Source organism: Pyxicephalus adspersus, chromosome 3 (assembly GCF_032062135.1).
Source record: "Pyxicephalus adspersus chromosome 3, UCB_Pads_2.0, whole genome shotgun sequence".
Taxonomy (NCBI): domain Eukaryota; kingdom Metazoa; phylum Chordata; class Amphibia; order Anura; family Pyxicephalidae; genus Pyxicephalus; species Pyxicephalus adspersus.
In genome coordinates this window covers 122,445,245-122,465,641 of record NC_092860.1, presented here as the reverse complement: position 1 = coordinate 122,465,641, position 20,397 = coordinate 122,445,245, and the positions used below count along the sequence as shown (strand labels likewise).

General features: G+C 37.3%; 1 protein-coding gene across 3 annotated transcripts in view; it reads right to left on the bottom strand.

The window, feature by feature from the left end:
• NMU (neuromedin U) overlaps positions 1-2,219 on the bottom strand; it is a 36,610-nt gene extending 34,391 nt beyond the window's left edge. For all 3 annotated transcript variants that reach the window (XM_072407127.1, XM_072407128.1, XM_072407130.1), the window contains exon 1: positions 1,959-2,219. In XM_072407127.1, coding sequence (XP_072263228.1) covers positions 1,959-2,118 — 160 coding nt within the window. In that variant the 5' untranslated portion in view covers positions 2,119-2,219. The remainder of the gene's footprint in view (positions 1-1,958) is intronic.
• Between the last annotated feature and the right edge of the window lie 18,178 nt (positions 2,220-20,397).

Here is a 20,397-nt window from a genome sequence, read left to right as displayed (position 1 = left end):
TGAACTGTATATATAATGTAAATTGTCCTTTCAATGCAGAAATGTGACAGAATAATCTAACAGATAATTTATAGTAGACTTGCCAATTATGGAAAGCATATACAATAATAATTTTGGAGGGTGTTTATATGGTGGTTTAGAAAAAACATCTGATGTATTAGAAAAGGCATTGCAATGATTACTGCTATCTAAGGGGAAATAAATAAAAAGACACACAACACACAGAAACAGAACAATTCTCGACAATGTAAAATTCTCCCCACACAACTATGTATTTACACACAATGCCCCTAATAATCTCATTTACTCGGCAGTCAGTTCCTACTTTCTGTGATGCATAGCAATTTAATGAGCAGTATTTTGAGAAAACCAAATTATGAGAACAGACAGGAAAGAGGAATTCTCCATGTGTCTATTGCGAGGTCAGAGGGTTGAATGGAGTCAGGAAAGCCAGTGACAAATAGACAGGGCACAACATGAAAATAAGCAATCCATAAAATTAGACAGCAATGAAATCATGAGATATCCGGAGGCACTCCATAATATTTATGTACCTACGGAACACTCTAAATCTAACTCAATAGGAAAGCAGAAATTAAAACATAGTTGCACCAGGACCAACAACAAACCATTAGAAACATATCATGCATTATCTGATAATAACTTATACTAATAAAAAAAATGATGTCTTGGGGTTTAGGAAAATTTGGAAACCTTATCAGTACTTTGCCAACAAATCATTTTAAAGACTACTTCCTAAAAACTTCTTAGGGACATAACTACTTTTTCAAAATGCTAGTATGCTCTATATGTATGCATCAGTCCTTTGTAAGAGACGGTATTGATATTGTAAATGATCATACATTTATAATTGTAAAAGTATAATACAGAAAAAAATTTGTATAATGATATTGATAATGATTTTGGTCCTATAGTGTGGGGCTGGATTGGTTGGCACTGCAATGTAATGCACTGCTTTACTATGTAAAAAGCAACAAATATATAGTCATGTTTCATGTGATAACACAGTGTGATTGTATGATATTTACATTCAGCTAACTGTAATACCTCTTTACAGACATTTTCCAACAACTTTATTCATTTCGTGTTTTACATATTGCCCATACAATTCTGCTACACCAGACACAAAAAACTGTAAATTTTTGTAATATTTAAAAAAAAACTTTCCTAACAGCCCTAAATACACACAAAACTTGCATCATTGTTCTGGAATCCACAAGTTAGAATTGTATTCCCAATGAATACCCTACTGAAGACAAAAGGGTGGTTTATAGCAATAAGAACTTTTAATGAGAAACCTCTGCAGACAGCATATATATATATATATATATATATATATATATATATATAGTGATTAAACAAAAATGAGCATGAACTTGAGGGTGTATGCAATAAAATCCCAGGGCAACTAAACAAAATCTTATTACATCTTAATTTTATTAGCTCTTAGTTTCTGCACATCACACATTATCACTGCTCTGGCAATGCTACAACTTTCCAGCTCAAAAATCTCCTACCGGTATCATGACTACATTTTGGAATCCACTAGTTGCATATGTCTGGTTGCTGTATATTTTGACTAATCTAAAAATAATCTTCTAAATAAACTTTCATAGCTAAGCAAGATAAGGTAAAGGTACATATAGAAATAAAGCTAAATAACTGTATTAATGGGGGGATCAATATATAAAAGGATGATTGGATATGCCTGAATGCTGAGATGAATGCAGAAATTTGTAGTTCCACAAAAGATATACAGCACCCAACAAAATAAGAAATAAAAGATATAAAATGTTACAAAACAGAATATGTACATATATTATAACATTGTCCTGTCTTCTTTTAAAAAAAAGTTTGCAAGAAAAGTGCAGTGAATGAAAGAGGGACAGGGTGTGTGCAATGCAGTGTAAGGTATGTTGTGTAAGGGATGTTCTTACCTTGGCAGATGCTGGTCCATGAAGCCAGCATGATGAGCAGTAAGAAGAGCCCATAAGGTGGCTGCCAGCTGTAGTAGCAGTGCTGATACCTGCCCTGTGTTCTCTCTTCATTGTTGTTCTGCATTGCTCTCTGCTTGTTGCACGTGCTGGGGTTCGGCATTACTTGTATTCGTGTTCTCCCCCTGGACACAGCTGTAGATTTACCTCCTAGCGGAACCTTCTCGCTGCTCTTGGCTCTTCCCGCTCCGCTCCGCAGCGCTCCTTTATAGCGCACGCCACTGGCTGATGCAGGGAGAGGATCGCGGTAAGCACGACGATGATTGGCGTCATCAGCAGGTGTGACCCCGCCCCTCACTCCGCACAGCGCATTACACATTCACCCTAACACAAGCAGAAGATTCCCTGGAGAATGCTATAAATACAACAATTCCCTTATTATCCGGACAGGAACTTTTCCATTGTTTAGGAGGCTTCTCATTATTCATTGCACACGTCATTACTGTTAGGTCCATTTACAGTAAGTTATCCCCAACAATGTACCCCTATTTGATTGTTAGTCTAGTGCATTGCAAATGTTTTGTTTTACCTGGCTGGGGCTGGAGAGATTTCTGTACTATCTGGTGCACTACCTTTGTGGACTACATTACACTCCCCCCACTCATAGTAACAAGGAGAGATGGAGGTGCATTGTAGTCCTAGCACACTTCCTCTAGTGGGTGCTTTGCATGTAGGAAGTGTGCTATGGCGGGTTCACCTGACTAAATCCTTGTTTGCATTGTTTGTTCTTGAGTTTAGTTACTTTAAAAATACACATACACAGTACATATCTGTTATCAGCACTACAAATCAAGGTCCCCTGGAATGGGATGCCCCTCCCCATGCAAGACAGGAAAAGGTGAGGCAGGGGACGTACCAATTGCTGCAGAAACTTGTGAGAACCAGAAACACCCCCCTTTTCCTGCACCAACCCACACCCAGGGGTGTAGTCGTAAAAAAAAAAGAGGGGGCACGGTACTATCCATGGGGAGCGCGCATGCGAATCATTGTTATGTGAATGTAGCCGTCCCACTACACCCCTGCCTATGTGTCACTCAAAGGGGAAGAAACTTTCCCCAGAGTGACGTCATGATACCAGAACCAGCCCACTCTCCCATCGCAGGTCTGATCCTGTAATGGGAGAGTGGGCAGGTTGTGTTCAGAGGGACAACACACCCACCACCCTGATCCTGCAATTCCTCAGGGTATGTGGTCTGCAGACCCGGCCAGTGCGCCCCCCCAAGCGGGGTCCTTTCCCTGTCTTTGGAAAATAGGAGTGGGCATGCTTGCTGTTTCACGAAAAAAAAGTGAGGGCACGGGGTTCCCACCCATGCCCGCCCCACTACACCCCTGCACACACCACAAAATATCACAGATTTGTATGAGCCCTATGCGGACATGTGACCATCGGAGAATGGGAATCTGTACACTGCTAATTATTGCATTTCTGCTGATATGAAGGTGTGCTGATGGCATAAGTATTATATCATCAACATTACCACTGGTTTATGGGACACAGGCTCCTCTTTCTGGGCCACCAGGTATGTCTTCCTCTGGTTCCCAGCTGTGTCTTTCCATATCATGCAGATGCTTCACCAGCAGCAATAAGCCCCTCAAAAGGAGCAACAAATGTCAGCCCAACCCCTTCTGTGACTGCAGGGGTTATTAGGGTTTAGGGTATGCACCCTTAACACACTTACTTTGCTAGGGTGACAACGCTTACAACGCTGTGGTGGAGCAGTGTTGTCAACCAAGGAAGGAACTGTTTTAGGACTTTAAAACCACTTCCCTTCCTCTCATCTACATAACATAGGGAGAAGGGGTAACATAATTTACAGATAATAGATACAAATATTATCTTTTCATTTCAGTTCAGTACACATAAAGTCACAAGACTATTCCTGGCAAGATCAACAGGTATTTATATACACGCAAAAAAATAAAATAGGTAAAACTAATGCAGTTAACCCCCAAAGTCCAAGTTAAGCTGCGTACACACGTCAGATTTTTATCACCCGATAATCGGCATCGGCCAAATATCGGGCGAAAATCTGCCGTGTGTACAGTCGGTGTCGTCCATCGTCTGAACGACCGTCCTGCCGCATCCACCGACGATCGACGACAACCGATCCTAATGAAAGGGAAGGGGGAGAGCGCGCAGCAGGGTGCCGCTCCGTCGCTCTCCCCCTCCTCTCTCCATAGAGCATGAACGGTGCTGTATGTACAGCACCGTTCATGCATCGTGCAGTCCCTTGTTGTTGGAAAGGATCGTGAAAGATCCTTTCCAACGACAAAAATTGCACGTGTGTACGCAGCTTTAGGATCTGGGAGAGATTGTGGAGTTACACATGAAATATGCACTGGGCACACTATAGCTCCATATTCCTGTGTGGTAAATGATTTTCAGAAAAAAACATGGCAAAATGACAAGTACAAACATGCAAGGGCCACTTTATTAGGTACAGAATGCTACTGCTGGGTTGGGCCCATATTTTTCAGAATTACTATTCATTTTTATGTCATAGATTTAACAGAGTGATGGAAACATATGAACCTTCTGTTCTACCACATGCCACAGGTGCTCCGTTGGATTTAGATCAGGTGACTGCTGGGGGTATTTGAGTACAAGGAACTCATTGTAATGTACAAGAAATCAGTTTAAGATGATTTAAGCTTTGTGACATGGTACATTATCCTGCTGGAAGTAGTCCTCAGAAGATGAGTACACTGTGATCATAAAGTCATGGACATGGCCAGCAACATTAATAAGGTTGGCTGTGGCACCAGAGTTCAATTGGTGCTAAGAAAATATCCCCAACACCATTACACCACCATTAGCAAAAATTGAGACTCATTAGACCATGTTAGACCATGCAGTTTCTGAAATATGCAGACACGCTCACCTGCCACCAACAACCATGCCACATTCAAAGTCACCTAAATCACCTTTTTCCCCTGAATCTTGTGCTGGATTTGAATGTCGTCCTGATAATGTCTATATGTCTAAATGTATTGAGTTGTTGCAATATGATTGACTAATATCTGTGTTAACATTTAGATCAGTGTTTCTCAGGGTTCCTCCAGAGGTTGCAAGGGGTTCTTTGAGTAATGAGCAGTTTGTGCTTCTCTGGTCAGTTTTGGATGTCTTTTTGGATATCTGTAGGGTGACATTCTTCCTAATGGCCAGCAATGTAACAATCATTCTTCCCACTGACCACCACTCTAATATGCTGTGGATACAGTAATTATAGAAGGGGTTCCCTGAAGAACTGAAAGTTATACCGCAGAACCAGTGTACCTCAGAACCATTCATGATCACTGAACGACTGTACACCCAAAAGATTGCGAACAATCGTTGCCCAATCAGATCAGCTGGGGCGATTGTTCATTTCCAGCGCCAAATCCCCGTTCATCGGCGTCGTGCACTTTTTTTTGCTAACGATTATCGGACAAACGGTCGTTAGTCAATCGTTTCCAAGAATAATTATTGCACGTGTGTACGCAGCTTTAGTGACTGTAGTAAGGGTTGACATACACTGCATACCACCCAGGTTTAGGAAATTAGGAAGAGGGACACTGTTCAGCTTAAAGCATGTGGGCAAATGACACATGCTTGCCACTGCCCCATTTTGTGAACGTTAAAGATGAATATGCAAAAAATGATGATAAGTGCTTTTATTCACAACTACACTTCCCTTTTATTAACTTTACAATATAACAAATGGAATAATGTAGAGGCTGGAAAAAGGTTTTGTGCAGAAGAACACTTTGTAATACCTAAATACTACATTTTTATAGAGGTCAATATATCCACCTAAAAAAGCTAAAACTCTGGAGGAAAGGGACAGGAGCCATGGCTTTGAAACAGGGAAGTCCCTCCAAAAAATCCCCCAAATTATGTGGAATAAAGACTGTTCACCTAGAAAAGTGGATGTACTGTAGATAAGTTGGGGGGACCCGTGCTCACTTTGAATATTCAATCATGTGCTTTCAATAAAAATCCTGTATATGATTGTAAAAGTAGATTTAACATGTTTACTTTGTAAAGGTAACATTTACTTTGCAAATAAATGGATAGAACCATCAACACTTTGACTTGGTCTTTCAAATCCCATAGTTTTGTAGAGCAACCAGTAAAAACCACATGTTTCAGACCCAACAGGTCTCTTTCCAATCCACATGCAATTTTTCATTGGTGACAGATGAACAAAAGAGCACTGTACACACATCAATGTCTCTTCTATTCAGTAGGGTGAATGAGCGAGTGGCACCTTGCTTGACTTGTCATTCCCATCAATTGCTTATGGATCCATCCTGATGGATCCAAGAGGGACTGGGACGACCACAGTACACATTTCGATTTGAGATTTTGTGGCCAGTAATAGCAAGCTTATTCTTCTTCTTAAGGCCATCTGGATAAGAAGTAGTAACTTGAAGGCAAGGTTCTTGGTGATCCTACCATTGACTTATTGGATCTGTGCTTTTCTATCACTTCTGATCACTACCCCAACCTGCAATTATATCACCAATTATTAGAAAAAATCATTCAGGAAGCAAAGCTCCGCTCCTCTGAGGTCCACACATAGACATAGCAGGGAAAAAAACATAGGAGGCAACACCTGGAAAAAAAGCTCTAATGTACCCATAGACAACACTGGTGACTAGTCCAATGCTCTTCACTTGACTTTTTTGGCAACAGGTTACAAAAACATAATACCTGTTCATATGAAAGGAATTTTACTTCTGTTCATCTTGTTCTGAGATTTTTGCACAACCAGCCTGGTGATAATTTCCTCTTTTTCTGCAGTAATGCTTACAGGTCTTGTAGCTGACAGTAAAATATAGGCAGCAGTTTATCACTTTGTCACTGTACAATTTCCTTCTATCTGAATGTTTTTTACTTGCACATGAGCACTGCTAAACAACTGACTGGGTTGTTGGGCTAATTCTTCCTTCCTCAATAAACAGAGAGATTGTTATTAAGAAATACTTTACTAAATTTGTTTTTGCTGTAGACTTGTAAATGTATACCATCATATTCTATTAGGCAGTCTCTAAGAATAATTTTGGCCCCTTATTGTACCAGCATTTGCTAATGTGGAAGGAGTAAAGTGGCATCTGCAAGGAATCAGGGGCTGGCTTTAATAATACAGGTATTTTTATTTTATTAATAAAGTTACAAAATACACATTTACTTTTGTCAGTGGCTGAATGGCTCAGTGCACCTCCCCTTAGCAAGGTGCTATAATGGCTACTCTGCTGCCTTCTCCCATCATTTATAATCTGCCTGCATTGCATAGAGAAGCATATAAACCCATTATCAGTGGGTCTAAAATAAAGATTACAGTACTGTAGCATACAAGTTCCTCATCCATCAAGATGGTGGCATCATGGAGATATTAGGAGGACACAGCAGGTTCCAGCTGAACATATTCACAGGAGCTCTATACAGACCAAAATTTTCCTGGGGACCTTAATAAAAGAAGCAAACATCAACAGGTATTATTTGTATTTACTGAACAGTTTATTAATAATATAAATTTGTTTAAAAAAAAATTCCTTGGCAAGACTATGGGTACATTCTACATAAAGCAGGATCCTGGGGAGGAAGTTTAGTACCAACAAATTCATACTCCCCATGCAAAAGGGCAATAGCTCCCTCCAATTCTTCAAGTCTGACATAATATTTGTGTACTTGATCCCCAATACACAGCAAATGTCAAAGTTGGTGATTAGTCTTAGCCCTGTACACAGCATCCCTGAAAGTAATTTATCTGGTTTAGGCCTCTGTGACAAATTATAGATCCAGCTTTTGGATCCAAACTATGCAGACCACTCCTTGTCTTCCTAAAAACCCCCTTCAAACCTTTATTGAAAATGCATTCAAAATCAAGTCTACCAAGTTTAGTTAGTAAAGAGACTGATGGTTTCTAGGTAAATGTGTACACAGATATTCTAATTACTTCTTTGCAGAAAGAAACCTTTTGCTTGATATCAATTAGTTTAGAATAATAAATGCCGTATTTATTTTTAATATGTAACTAAAACCTAGAACAATCTAATATATAACAGTTTGGATGTCCTTAGATGTATTGGCTGGTGGAAATACGTTATTGGAAGTAAAGAAGAATATCTGTCAGTCTTGTTAGAAATGTAATGTGTATATAAACTTCTTATCAACTGAAGTTGCAATCAATGTCATGGACTTTACCGGCTCTCTTCGGTGAATTACAAAACTCCTTATGCCTTTTCCATCAGGATGAGAAGGGAAGGAGGTATCTGTAGTTCAAAGCAGGTTTTAATCAGAGACAGGGCTCCTTAAAGTGGTATTACCCCAGCACTTAGGTTCTTAAGGAAAAAGAGACTTAAGTCTCTTCTGTAAAAGTCTCCTTTGTAAAAAGAAAGAAAAAAGTATTTGCTTACCTGATGGGGAATTTCTTTTATCATTACACTACATTTACTGTGGCACAATAAAGCCACATGCTGAACATCAGGAGTCCCATCATTAGTGCATGCCCAATGGGTGAAGTAAGGAGTTAACATGGCAGCAGTGGGGAGCTTGGACCTCACATCATAACACCAGAAGTTATGAATTATGTCATAATGTAGCAAATGCTGGTCATCCACCACTTCAGTTTAATTCCATTTTCTGTTAAGCTTTTTCTCTGTTTAAGGTTAAAATGTTTAGCAAGTGAAACTATCTTGGACTGGATCAACTTCTTAAACTCATTAGAAGTGGTTTAGATCTCTTGCACAAGGAAAATGTTAATAGCACAAAGTCTGAAAACTGGAAAAACTGTATTGTGCAGATTTTCTGGTATGCCTTTAATGAGGAATATCAGTTGCAAAGAAAGAATCTTTTCTGCCTGCTTATATATCTGACAAAAAAAGTCTCAGTTTTAATGGTAAATGGCCCGTGTTTGCTAGGATGGTTTGGTATATTGATCTAATGCCCACGTATCATTAAAGCAAGTTCAATATAAGTTAATACTTATAGAATTAAATATTAATATAAATAATAAAGTAAATCATATCATACTTAATAGTAATACGAGGTGATAAAAGTTCTTCAGTAGCACCAGTATCATTGCTTACAGTAACCCGTTTGCTTCTTTTAAAAATTCAACAAACAGAATAAAATATTTGCTGTGTTGGAGAGGTACAAACATTGCTGATATTCCTTCTGCTGTCTGCTGTGTTATAATGTGACATAGGGACTGGGGGGAAACATAGGAGATTGCATTACAGTAGAGAATGTTTTAGCTTTGTACATTTGTTTTACTTATTATGATTAGGACTAAAAATAGAACAATTTATAAAATAACTATATTTTATAGCCATGTAAGTATGAAATACTGCAAATTAATGTTATATGTTTTATCCAGCCAGCGGCTGAAGATCTAGGATTTCTCCTCCTACAATATGTTTAAAATAATTCTGTTGTCCACAGTGATCATTAGATCAAGTTGACATTTACACACAGAACTGGGTAAGTAAGAGCAATGGTTTCCTTTGTTCATCCAAAGGTTTCAATAAAAGACAGTTTGTTGGATAGTTCAATATTCAGTACATTGTCTTTTTAGATAAAATATGATGTAGTCCTTTGTCATATAGTAAATGTTTACTGTGAAACAAATAAAGTATATATATTAAGAAAAAGGCATACAACATTAATATAAAAGGTAACCCAAAAACTATTGGAGAATGAAGCTAATTTCAGGCATGAACATGGCATTTTTCTGCACACCTACCACGCTCCCCACCACTCTCATGTAACAGTAAAGAAGGGATTGGGAACCATTTTGTGCACGTGGTTCCATTCACATTGGTTACGGTGGTTTGTGATGCCGTTCCTGCATACAACATATAGGGGTGTCCAGGAATGGCCAGCTAAGCATTTGTAGACCACACATCTGAAACAGGCACTAATAAAAAAAAAATCTGCCTAACGATTTAATGACCCAACATGGATACAAAATGGGAACAGACGTAAAGGTCTGAAATAAAGTGTGCACAAACCTTTTTAGCATATATAGGTAAATATGTAAAATGGTTTTCCCTAATAATTTGTTATTGCTCCTTCACTGTCTTCCTGCTCCATTGGAACACCTTAATCTCTTGCCCCAACAGAGTGTGGCTTCTGGATATGGTATGTGACCTTCCCTTGGTATGTGACATCACCTGTGTCTGAGCTGCCATTAGCCAAGTCCAAACTCTGTAATTGTGGGAAAGGATTTGAGAACATTCAACACAAGCCTGATTTTTTAAAGCACTCCAAGGCTGGAGAGGATACACATTCTTCAGTGAAGCTGGGTGATCCAGCAAACCTGGCATAGAAGTGGCCCAGGATTGAAAACAGTTGCTGTGGGACAGTTGTGAAGGAGTTTGGATGGGTGAGTATGCCTTGCTTGGTGGGCCTTCACTCTACCGTGGTGCTAGGTAAATGTCCCTTTATTATTGATCACAATGATATAAATTCATATTGCTTATTTATAAATATAACATTGTGGCTTAGTTGGCCATGCATTTCTAACAGCGCCATTAAAAATAAAAAATAATATCAATAACTGTATAATTGTCTTAATGCCACCCTACCTTCCAAAAACAAAGAAAACACATGGGATGATTTACCAAAACCACTTTAACTGGAAATAGAACTGTAATGAGGAAGTACAGTATTCCTGCAATTTACGTAAAATTAATTTCATCAAATCATTACAAAGAAAAGAACAGTCACTTAATGTTTAATTATGGGTGTTGTGTTTCTGACCAGTATGTTAATATTTAGCCTCTTTTTCCTGTAAGCTCTCGTTATCATAAACTAAAATGCTAATTTGTGTGTCACTAATAACAATGATTGTATTCTTTAGGTCTTTCCATATTATGATTCATATGTTGGAAAGAACATGAATCCTCATGTGCCATTTAAATTCCTGTACACATGTGATTTTGCAAATTTTGTACATCTGAATGTAGTTTGTTGTGTTCTGTTTTAGTGGCATAATGTTCTAAATGACATGTTTAATTTGTCTAGCATATATAAAATAGTTGCCCATTTTATATATTTAAAAATGTTTTGCTTAACTGATGTATTTGTGTTCCTTTGGCACAATATATAATAATAACAATATCCCAAAAACATGCAGTTAGGTTAATTGGCTTCCCCAAAATTGACCTTAGACTGTATTAAAGACATATAACTATGGTAGGGACAGTAGATTGTGAGCTCCTTTGAGGGACAGCTAGTAATATGACTATAGACTTTGTACAGCACTACGTAATATGCTGGCGCTATATAAATATTATGGTCCAGACACTGATACTGTTTCAAAGACAAGTTTGTTTGCCAAAGCACTTTGCGAGACTTGTCAAAGGCCCTTGTGGTCAAAAGTCCATTAGGATTGTGTAGTAGCTAAACTGTGTTTAAGGAAATAAAGGCACAGATGTGCTCTACATCACTGCTGTATGGCCTCATTCGTGATAGAGCACATGGATCATTCCATGAGGTTCCCAGTGAGTGTATGTAGGGTAAGCTGGTTCTTTCATTTGCAAGCTGATCCTTAGCTGGGGAGAATTACAAAGACTCAGACATGGAATATCCAGGGGTGTCGTGGGCCGGGCATGCGCGGGCACGTCATGCCCACACTTTTTTCCGGGCCCGTTTTTTGTGCATTTTTTTGGGAATGTGGGAGGAAACCAGAGTACCCAGAAGAAACCCACAATAGAGTGGTTATGCTATGTTTTTAGGGAACAAAAAAAGGACACGTTGATTCCATGCATGTGCTGATAACTTATACCACCAGAATGAATAAAAGTCGGAAAATATATTGGTTTTCTTGCTTGACAGATGTCCTTGTGTTGCACATCTATCTGATCAGTCCAGTTTCCTGAGAGTGTGTCTGTGCTCTGTTAAATTACTTAATATCAAGTAAATACGTTATTGCAAGGCTGGCCAGCTTTTGTTTCCCCAGGTTTTCCTTTTTACCAATCTAATAGAGAAGAATTAAAATTTAACTCCAACATCAGTCAAGTTCTTTTGCTTGGTTTTTAGTAAGTAGAATTGGTACCAATATAAAGGAGTGCAGTTAATGACAAAACACAACCTGAACAGTATTAACTCTGTTTATTCAAAGCCACATCTGAAGATCTCTCATTTAAACATGTAATATTATACAAATAAAAACTATTATCTTTTTGTAATCAGTATAAAAATGTTACTGATCTGTTAAACATTTCTCTCAATGGGATTGATTTCCTCAAAGCTTCTATAGGCTTGTCACCTTGCAAAGATAATTCACTTAGCTTAGTAAATGCGGTAAACCTTTGCTGACCTCAGTCATCAAATCCTGTGCAAGGAAAGATTAATTTACTTATTTTTTAGATTTCCTTGTATGTGATTTTTTGCTCAGTGGATCATCACCACATTCACAAAGCTAAGTGAGTTATCCCTTGCAAGGTGATGTATCACCTTGGTAAATGAACTGCTTAAATTTCTTAAGTCAACCCCAAGGTGTAGACACTAAGAGGTCTAATCATAAATGTTTTCCAAGTATGCACACATTTGTCAAATCTAATCAAATCAGGAAAATGTGTGAATCTTGGCTGAAAATTGAATTCATGTTTTGTAAAATCATTTAAAAAAAATGGAAATGCTAAAAGGATGACATTTAATGTACTAAAGCTTCTGTTTCTACCTGCATACACGCCATGACGTTTCTCAGGATGGGTAGATCTCAGGATTGGAAGATGGTTCAGATTGATAGTGAAGGAGCACAATCAAGGTACATCAGCAGAAGGTTGTCGTTTTATAGCAGAAAAATCCTGAACAAGGAATTTTAGAGAAAGATTGTTGGGTGTTTTAATGAACTGATTAGGAAATATTGAAAATTAATTTTGAAATTTCAGTATGTAAGAACATTAACAACATACCCAACTTATACAACATATATTTAATATAGACGCTACACGCACATGCTAAACTTTTTTGAAAGGTTTATTTAACATGTAACAATATTTTTATTGTATTAAAACAATATTATTATTAACCGCCTAGCCGTTAAGCCCGACCTTCGTACGGGCAAAAACAAATGGCTAGGATGGTTAACCCCGAGTTTTTTCCCATCCTTACTTACCTGGTCCCGCTGTGCTCATCCAGCGTCGTGTTCGTGTTCCAGCATCGTCCTCCGTCGATCATCGTCCGTCTATCTCCCTCTCCAGCGTCGGGTGCCTTCGTCGGGTGCCAGTGGGACCAGTAAGAAGCCGGCCGGCATCTTGTGTTCCGCCTGCCGGCCGGCTTCTTACCTGGTCCCGCTGATCGTCTACGTCCTTCTTCTTCCAGCACCGGATGATCTCTGAAACGAGAAGCCATCCGGCAGATAAAAAAAAAACGGACGGCTTCTCCTTGCGTGCGTGATGACGTCGGCCAGTGTGCAGGAAATTAAAATTGAAACTCATTCAAACATTTTGTATTGGATTCAATACAAACTCCTGTATCCAATCCAATACAAAATAATTCAAATAATTACAAAGTATATAACTGGTAAATTCAAACTGTCATTTTGTATTGGATTGAATACAAACTCCCTATCCAATCCAATACAAAAAAAAAAAAAAAATAATAAAATAAAAGTAAATAACTTGGAAATTCAAATTTATATTTTGTATTTGATTGGATACAAACTTGCGTATCCAATCCAATACAAAATAATATAAAATTAATACAAAGTACATAACTGGTAAATTCAAACGCTCATTTTGTATTGGATTGAATACAAACTCCAGTATCCAATCCAATACAAAAAAATAAAAAATAAAATAAAAGTAAATACATTTTTTATATTCATATTATCTACTAGAACCCCTGTTCGGACATATTTCTGTGAGTTACAGGTCTACAATTTAAAAAAAAATTTTCATGAAAAACAGTGGATCACTTTTGGTACAGAAAACTAGACCTCAGTGTAACGCTCAGGTGGTTAATATTTAAACTATTACCGGAATTCTAAGTGGGCTAAAAATTAGTTCCATATAAATGAATAGTTTCCCATACACGTTTATAGATTAATGAAACAATACTCAAAGCATGAGGCTGATTTACAAAATAAGTTACAATTCATGTAAAAAACTATATTGCAGGTAATTTTTTTTTTTTTTTACACATGATTAGGTTTTGAAAGTGAACAGGTATTTGCTTTTTATATGCCATTTCCAGTTTACTGGAGTTCCATACAGGCTAACTAGACATCTGTGGACAGGGTGCCCCTTTTCTAATGTAACACACAGAACAGTCGTAGTTTTATGTTTTACAATTAGAAAGCGGGCCACGCTGTCCCAAAAAACTCCAGTAAATTGCTCAACTATAACTGACACTCATTGCCTACATGTATATATGTATATGGTTTCTAGAGCACAGCCATTTACTTCTGGCTGTTAATACATAATTCCTGATTATAATCACTGCGACTGGGAAAGAAAATGAGTGAAATTCCACAATTTTTAACTATGCTAAGCATCATGGAGATTAAATTTTTCAACCATGATTCCTTTTCCAGTGACATTTCCCTCAATAATAGTTTTTGTTGTTGTGTCTACAAGACAATAAATTAATTAAAATTGATAACCATTTCATATTTTTTCCCAAAGACAAAACAATAAATGAGAGCAAATATCTCAAAGCGTACAAAATTTGGTGGAGGATTTTCTCTATCATTATAAAAATGTATAAAAGTGTACCAGATAAATCATAACACAATACAAATTCATAGATTCTATATTAGGGCTAATAGATAACGCTTGTAAAAAACAAAATATTAAAATATACCTTTTGTCCACAGACTGATAGCGCCAATGTAATTGTTACTGGAGGACAAGGTATCTTTCATATGTATTGCATTGTGAAAAACTACAAGTAACAGGATCTGATTTGGTTCACAGTCTCCTTCGCTTCTTAGATAAAGTATTCTCACTGACAGATCACTTGCATCTCATTATGTTAAGCTACATAAGTTTTTTTCAGGCTCATGAGACCAAAATGTCATGACCTTTCCAGATAAGTAAAGATGACCAAATTCTGTTTCCTTAGACATGAGAATATTCGCTATATGTGTCATTTTACAGATACTAATGAGCTTGAGGATACAAAAGGATACATCATGCTACGCAGAGGTGTGCTCATCCAGCGTCGTGTTCGTGTTCCAGCATCGTCCTCCGTCGATCATCGTCCGTCGATCTCCCTCTCCAGCGTCGGGTGCCTTCGTCGGGTGCCAGTGGGACCAGTAAGAAGCCGGCCGGCATCTTGTGTTCCGATTGCCGGCCGGCTTCTTACCTGGTCCCGCTGATCGTCTACGTCCTTCTTCTTCCAGCACCGGATGATCTCTGAAACGAGAAGCCATCCGGCAGATAAAAAAAAAACGGACGGCTTCTCCTTGCGTGCGTGATGACGTCGGCCAGTGTGCAGGAAATTAAAATTGAAACTCATTCAAACATTTTGTATTGGATTCAATACAAACTCCTGTATCCAATCCAATACAAAATAATTCAAATAATTACAAAGTATATAACTGGTAAATTCAAACTGTCATTTTGTATTGGATTGAATACAAACTCCCTATCCAATCCAATACAAAAAAAAAAAAAAAAATAATAAAATAAAAGTAAATAACTTGGAAATTCAAATTTATATTTTGTATTTGATTGGATACAAACTTGCGTATCCAATCCAATACAAAATAATATAAAATTAATACAAAGTACATAACTGGTAAATTCAAACGCTCATTTTGTATTGGATTGAATACAAACTCCAGTATCCAATCCAATACAAAAAAATAAAAAATAAAATAAAAGTAAATACATTTTTTATATTCATATTATCTACTAGAACCCCTGTTCGGACATATTTCTGTGAGTTACAGGTCTACAATTTAAAAAAAAATTTTCATGAAAAACAGTGGATCACTTTTGGTACAGAAAACTAGACCTCAGTGTAACGCTCAGGTGGTTAATATTTAAACTATTACCGGAATTCTAAGTGGGCTAAAAATTAGTTCCATATAAATGAATAGTTTCCCATACACGTTTATAGATTAATGAAACAATACTCAAAGCATGAGGCTGATTTACAAAATAAGTTACAATTCATGTAAAAAACTATATTGCAGGTAATTTTTTTTTTTTTTTTACACATGATTAGGTTTTGAAAGTGAACAGGTATTTGCTTTTTATATGCCATTTCCAGTTTACTGGAGTTCCATACAGGCTAACTAGACATCTGTGGACAGGGTGCCCCTTTTCTAATGTAACACACAGAACAGTCGTAGTTTTATGTTTTACAATTAGAAAGCGGGCCACGCTGTCCCAAAAAACTCCAGTAAATTGCTCAACTATAACTGACACTCATTGCCTACATGTATATATGTATATGGTTTCTAGAGCACAGCCATTTAGTTCTGGCTGTTAATACATAATTCCTGATTATAATCACTGCGACTGGGAAAGAAAATGAGTGAAATTCCACAATTTTTAACTATGCTAAGCTACATAAGTTTTTTTCAGGCTCATGAGACCAAAATGTCATGACCTTTCCAGATAAGTAAAGATGACCAAATTCTGTTTCCTTAGACATGAGAATATTCGCTATATGTGTCATTTTACAGATACTAATGAGCTTGAGGATACAAAAGGATACATCATGCTACGCAGAGGTGTGCTGTTTCTCATTTCCTGAAAGCTGTCACATGTTTAATGAAATGATTTTATACAATAACGATATTCATTTGCGGATAATTATTCGAGCTGTTTATTTTTAATTGTTGAAATGTAAAAATGTCCTTCAGAACTACTGTTGTGCTAAATGACAAACATTGGTGAATACCCATGTGGCAGGTGCAGATAAATTAAAGGCCTTTTAATTGTAATTGTAAGTAAACTTTTTATATAAAATTATAATTCATTTTCAGTTTAGTTCGGAAAATCAGTAAGCAGATGTTACCATCCTAGGCAAACACAAACCCTACTGGCTCTGGTTTTCTAATGTGATGACCTTAAGCAACTTCAGTCGAAAGTAAGGGGATTTGGTAGGGAGGGGGAATACTCAGTTTTTACAGAGGTTGAAAATCACATAACTTCTGTGTTCTATATATCTGAGAATACAAATTAATTTAAAATGTGGTGTTATGTGCTTATGTATTTTTCCTTAAATGCTAAGGTTGAATTGCACTAAAGACAAAGAAATTGTTTTCTATATATTTGTATTTTTAAGGATTAAAAAATATTATTTAAAAAACAAAAAGTTATTTATGGTGAGATTTCACAAAATCTTGTATATAGTAGTATTAAAAAATCTGAACAAACCCATAAATTTACAAGGGCATTAGTAAATTTCTATAAATACATTGGGCTTGATTTATGAAAGTCTTCCAAGGCTGGAGATGATAAGACTATCAAGAGATTGACTACACAAATCCTGGAGCAGATCCATTCTAGATTTGGATGAATCACTGAAGTTCTTCTACAATATTCTATCTTCACCAGTCTTAGATAACATTCATAAATGGGGCCCATTACTTAGCACACTTCTCCCAACCCCTGGTAAGTGCCTTCCTACATACCGAGTGCCTTATTATAGGGAGGAAAAGGAGTGCCATGCACTCCCTCGAAATCGGTATGAGCAACATAGGCTTGCATCAAATAAACTTCTCCTATTTGCTTCGTATTGCTCTGGTACATATGTAACTAAAAAAATATTACAGAGATGTAGTGCAATTTGTTTTATTGGGCCCTGTTACTGTACAGTACTGATACATAGACCAAAAAGCTTCTTGTTTTCTAGATATTAGAGGGATCTGTTTAAAAATACCAACAGACACTGCCAAGTTTGAAAATAGAAACTGTCCCATCAACATAAAAAATATCTTGGAATCTCAACATTAAAGAGATCTCGTCAGAATGTGCACAATTTACCATTTTCTGCTGTTCATGGGCAGGAAACCATATGCATGGTACCATTGCTTCAGATTCATGTACTCTGCCCATGTAGAACCTAAAAATCCAACATCCTATCATACCATATCAGAATTTTTGACATTAATCATTTTTTATTTCTATCCTTGTAAATGGTATTGGATATTTGTGTAACTTTGTAAAGACTTGTCAGTGAGTTACAGGAATGGCAGCACTTCAGTTAATGAATATGAGTAGTAACTACCTCTATTGCAAAGTGAGTTATGTTCTTCCGCTGAAAAGATTATAGTCTGACTGAGAGTAAAGACAAGAAACTGTCAAATAATGAACAGTAACTATATTCTAGCTATTAGCAGGTAGAGTTTGAAAGCCATGAGTAATATAGACAAGTGAAGGTGCTCCAAGCTGTAAATAATGACTCTTAAAACAGTAATCATCCTTACTTATGACCTAAAGCTAGACCTGAAAATTAACAAAAAAGGATTATCTCTATCAATCCCAATGTATATTGCTGTTAGTAGAAAGACATGTAAGACATAAGTAAGGTCTCTAAGATTATATAGTATACAGTCTCTATTGCACATAAAACAAGATATAAAAGTATATATATATATATTTATATGTGTGTGTATGTGTGTGTGTGTGTGTGTGTGTGTATGTGTGTCTGTGTGTGTTTTTGTGTGTATTTATTACATAGCACACTCATTTTCCCTGTTTTATATATAACTGACTTACTGTGAAATACATTCAAACACATCCATATTTTTAAAATAACAGTACATTTTGAAGGAATGTAATGCCATCAATGGCTAATGAATTTGGGTTTAAAATATTAAATCATATAATGCAAATGCCTTAAGGAAACTGTTGGATTCAACATCTATGTGTTTTTATCAAAATGGTTCATTGCCTCTAAAAAGTAAAAGAGAACCCAATGCATTAACACTCATTCTTCAAACTTATAGATACCACTTACTAATTTTTAAGTGATGAATCCAGAAATAACGGATTTTTGCTATCACATCCAGTTTTTACGATACAGGGTACCCTCCAATTTTGTCAAAAAACATACAAATTTTACATACAATAAAACAAAATGAAATAATAGCTTGAATATACTGTTTATTTAAGTTCATACAAAGGATCTACTGGTACTCTAGGACATTATTTGTTACAGCAAAACATTTGAAAATTAATCGGTAAGCAGTTAAGGTAAAAATTTACGCTTTTAGCTTTTCCTGGAGTGTTCAGTGTTAGGACAATCCCATCGGATGCTCCAACAATAGTCAGCCATCATATGTACATCCCATCTACCCAGATACCGTCCTTCAATGACCTTCAAATCTTGGTGTAATCATTCACCTTGCTCATCACTGACTGTGCCAAGGTTTTCCGGGAACTTAGAAAGATGGCTATGCAGAAAATGCACCTTGATGCTCATATTGCAACCAAGCATTTTGTAGCTCTCCAAGAGTTTCTGGACAATTTACTTGTGTGTTTCCAAGAAAGTCCTTGATAATGGCTTTGAATGATAACCAAGCATTCCTTTCGACTTCTGACATTGTCCTGATGAAATGTTCATCTTTGATGAGCTGCCGAATGTGTGGACCATCAAACACACCGGCCTTTATTTTTTCAAATGATAGGCTAGGAAATGCCAAAATGAGGTACTTGAAACAGTCTCCTTCAGTTAGCAAAGCTTTAGCGAACTGATTCATCAGACCCAGTTTCATATGCAGAGGTGGGAATATAATATTCTTTCTATCAACAAGTGGCTCATGTAGAATGTTTCGATCACCTGGTTTTAGGGCAGATCTTGGAGGCCAATTCTTTTCCACCCAATGCCTCTCACGAGCTCTGCTGTCCCACATGCACAGATAACAGGGATAATTGGTGAACCTGTGTTGCTGACTAGTGTTGATGTTCGAATTCGGGTTGTCCCTATATTCGACCCGAATATGGCTGTTCGAATTCGGGTCGACCTGACCCGAAAAACACGGGATTCAACAGCAAAAATTCGGGAGCAGGTGCCTTCAATTAGCTGTAAGTTAGCAAGCTGTAAGTTAGCAGGCAATACGAGGGCAATAGAGGTTGAATGGAGATACTATCTCCATTCATACCTCTACTGCTCTGTGATTGGCTGAGAAATAGGAAAACCTGATGACAGCTCAAGCATCATCAGGGTTTCCCTTTCCTCAGCCAATCAGGGAGCAGAGCAATCAGCGGAGCTTTACTATGCTGACAGCTCTGCTCCCCTGATTACTGTGAGCTGTGACATGTTTTCTGTATGTGTAATACGTGTCACAGCTCCTCTAGCGCTGCAGGAGCGATCAAGGGAGCAGAGCTGTCAGCATAGTAAAGTTCTGCTGATTGCTCTGCTCCCTCATTGGCTGAGGAAAGGGAAATCCTGATGATGTTTGAGCTGTCATCAGGATTTCCTATT